Genomic DNA, 3,189 nt, shown 5'->3' on the forward strand with positions numbered 1-3,189 from the left:
TTTAGAAGAATCCTAACAAGAGAATAGAGATGAAGGAAAAAAAAAAGAAAAGAAATTTACGTGCGAATTTCAACCTAAGAAATTGATCGAAATCCACGGCAGGCATGAGGCCCGGGAATGAGTGGATGAAAGATTGTGGTGGGACCCAGGTGGCCTAGGATACCAAAAAGGACGAAGGAGAAGATGCCACGTGAGGAAAAGTAGATCGAGTGCAGGAGGCCCAGGGTGTGATTCTGTGGAACAAAAACAGTTCATTGAAATTTGGCGGGCACCTTAATGAGTGACCAAATTCAAACAAAGTAGAATAAAAACCCTAGCGGCCCCATTTCTTTCTTTCCCTCTCTGTTCCGCCTTCTATTTTCACCTTCCACCTCACCACCATGTACCAACCTTTCTCTTTCTCTCTTCTTCTTCTTCTTCTTCTTCTTCTTGATCTTTGTTTTTCAATTTTATTTTATTTTTTTTTCAGGCTGGGTTGAGTGTGGGGAACGAGAGAATGGGTAAGGTGTCGCCGAAGGAGAAGACTCGGAGGGTTAAGGGAAGGAGGCAGTCACGGAGCTCCGGGAACAAGTACTTGAGGCCGGGGACTCTCGCTCAGCTTCGCTGCTCCAAGCCTTCGGGTTCGGCTTCTGCTGCGGGAAAGTGTTGCTGCACCGATCTAGGCAAGAAGAGGGTGGCGGTGTTGCATGCCAGGAAGAGAGCAAAGGGGCATGAAGAGAATGCCAGGGTTTTCGACAAGAGTCCTGTCATGTTGTCTCCTGTGAATTTGGCTAGCCACGGTGCTGGTTTCGTCGGAACCCCCAAAACCCCTCGCCTCGACGATTCGCTTTCTGAATCCAAGCTCGAGTCTCTCCCCATGGAATTGCTGGTATCTTTCACTGGATTCAATTTTCTGGAGTTGTTAATTTAATCAGTTTTCTAAAACTGGAGTGTTTGTTTGACTTGTGTTTGTTGGTGTACTTGAGGGTTTGATTTGAGGGAAATTGATGCGAGCTGGTTTTCCGGGAAGAAAATAACGTTTTTATTTGTTTTTTTTAGGATTTAATTAGAATAGTGATTATGTTATTTGAAGGCTGAGGTTCTCCGTTGGTTAAACACCAGTGTTGATGGGTCATGAGCATGGATACTACTCTGTTTTCTTGATTGGTGTTGTGTTGCTTGTTGATGGTTGGGTTTCCTTGAATTTGAAGGATGTGTTAGGATATGCTTGTGTTCCTATTTGTTTAACCTGTAGTTGTGTCTCAACTTTCCGATTCTGCCTTGGGATTTTAATGTTTTGCATGCGTTTCTTGTACTTTTGTTTTGGGTTATTTTTGTTGTTTTCTTTATTAGTCATGTCTTGCCACTGTTTTTATGGATTTGTATCTAGAGTTGCTAATTTATTAAATTTTCTCTAATTTGGGAATTTTTGTTTCTTCTGTCATGCCGAATTAATGTGTGTGCTTGTAAGATCAATCAGAGAAATGGTGCGTGGGATAGAAAAGAGAGATCATTATCTTTTTTATCAAGTTAATTGGAATAATGTTGTTGAAAACCGAGGTTATTGGGCCATGATTGCAGACTCTCTACTTTGGTTTGTTAATGATTGCATTCGGTTGTTGAGTCATATTTTTGTTGCTTTTGATGTTGAATTTTAGGTCTCGTCAGTATTTTATGTATTTGTATCTGTGGGTTTCGGTGATTTGTTCTGACTTGTTTGAATGTTGAAGCTTGTATGAGGAAGAATTAATTGGTAGACTGCATACTATTTTTCTTTTTCTGTTATGTTGACCCCTTATCTTTGACAAATTCGAGGTTAAAATACTGTGTCTCCTGCACCATGACCAACTGAGAGCTGTGTTCCATGTTTCTCAGAGAATTAGGAAAGCTGTAAGTCGTGTCTCTGTATTTATTCCTTTAAATGCTTGTTTATGATTTAGCTGAAGTACATTGGCTTCTTCTGTAATTGCTAACTTTTTCTAATGCTGTTAGGTTATGATTGCAAGGCAATTTTACTTCAATTATACTACTCCAGATCGCTCTCGGCAAGAAATGTTAAGCACAATGACTCCTCGTCCTACTGAGCATTGGCCTTTTTTGTCGTAGGTGTTTCTGACAAAATAATTTTCTGCAGTTTTATATTCATGTCTTTATCATACAGTTTCATAAGCAAGTTTTCATCTCACTCTAATTGATTTTTTGCAGCAAGGGTGATGGGAAGGGAGTGAGAGTTCCAAGTCCACACACGCCTAAAGCACCGAGACATGGGCCTCGACCTCCTTCTCGCCTAAAAGTTTCTGAGATGCGGCAGGTTGCAGCTGTTCTTTTCCCAGAGTCAGCTTTTCCTTCGCGTTGCATGATGCCATCAGTTATACCAAGGCCCCTATACAAATCTTTGGCTTCTAATAGAGTTCTCTTCTATGAAGATGAACTTTGCCAGGCAGTTGCTCAGAATAAACTTCGCTGATGCCAACTGTGTCTTGGATTTCTTTTTGCTCACCGCCTCATACTCATGTTCTCTGCTGTGTATATTCTCTTTCGGTCTCTACTCTCAAGTGAATTTTAGAATAGTTAAAATGCAATTTTGTAGTCTGTCTTGTGGCAGTCTAGGTGGTGTGGATATTTCATATATGTCTAAATAGATGCGGGGGGTTAGCGATGGTTGTGGTAAGTAATAATATTATTATAATCATTACTTGTATATGGTTTGTATGCTGAAACAATTGAAGGATCTTTCATATTAGTAGTGTCAAAGGTAGTGCCCCATTACCTTCATCGTTGCTTGATTGCAATGAATTTGTTGGAATCTATTGACAAGTAGTTTTGTCAAAGTGCTTGTTGCTTCTTTTAGCTTCAATATTATGATAGAGTGGCAGGATGGTGCGCGTATGTTATCATGCTTTTCATGGAAATTTATTAAATTACTTTTTCTGTAGTTAAATGCCTAATCGGGTGGGTGGAACGTCTGGGAATGAAATGATACAGAAATGACTGATTTTGCTGACGTGAGGTTTTCATGGTTGCGTAAAAGTACTGGTTAAATTGTTCGACATAACTCAGACTCAATCGTTCAAACTAAATTATTTTAATTGGGATGTGCCACAGCAGTGCTTCGGCTGTCGTTCTTTAACTCCTGAGTTTTAAGATTCGTATAAGTATATCCAATGCATTGATTCTGTTATACTCAGCTAAATGATTAAATGTCTTTTT

At 39.8% G+C, this 3,189-nt stretch overlaps 1 protein-coding gene across 1 annotated transcript; it reads left to right on the forward strand.

The window, feature by feature from the left end:
- The first annotated feature begins 248 nt into the window (after window positions 1–248).
- Window positions 249–2,873, forward strand: FBS4 (F-box family protein). Its single transcript, XM_047312514.2, has 5 exons — window positions 249–382; window positions 470–868; window positions 1,795–1,869; window positions 1,972–2,081; window positions 2,185–2,873. The coding sequence occupies exons 2-5, from the start codon at window positions 497–499 to the stop codon at window positions 2,444–2,446; spliced, it is 819 nt and encodes a 272-aa protein (XP_047168470.1). The 5' UTR covers window positions 249–382; window positions 470–496; the 3' UTR covers window positions 2,447–2,873.
- The last annotated feature ends 316 nt before the right edge of the window (window positions 2,874–3,189 follow it).

Source organism: Vigna umbellata, chromosome 1 (genome assembly GCF_029865625.1).
Source record: "Vigna umbellata cultivar VRB3 chromosome 1, Vumbellata_1.0, whole genome shotgun sequence".
In the NCBI taxonomy this organism is placed as follows: Eukaryota; Viridiplantae; Streptophyta; class Magnoliopsida; order Fabales; family Fabaceae; genus Vigna; species Vigna umbellata.

Excerpts from the sequence above, each read along its gene's own strand:
- FBS4 (XM_047312514.2), top strand. The coding sequence starts at position 497 with ATGGGTAAGGTGTCGCCGAAGGAGAAGACTCGGAGGGTTAAGGGAAGG. Across the intron at positions 869-1,794 it reads CTCTCCCCATGGAATTGCTG|GTTAAAATACTGTGTCTCCT; the intron begins GTATCTTTCACT and ends GACAAATTCGAG. Across the intron at positions 2,082-2,184 it reads GAGCATTGGCCTTTTTTGTC|CAAGGGTGATGGGAAGGGAG; the intron begins GTAGGTGTTTCT and ends GATTTTTTGCAG.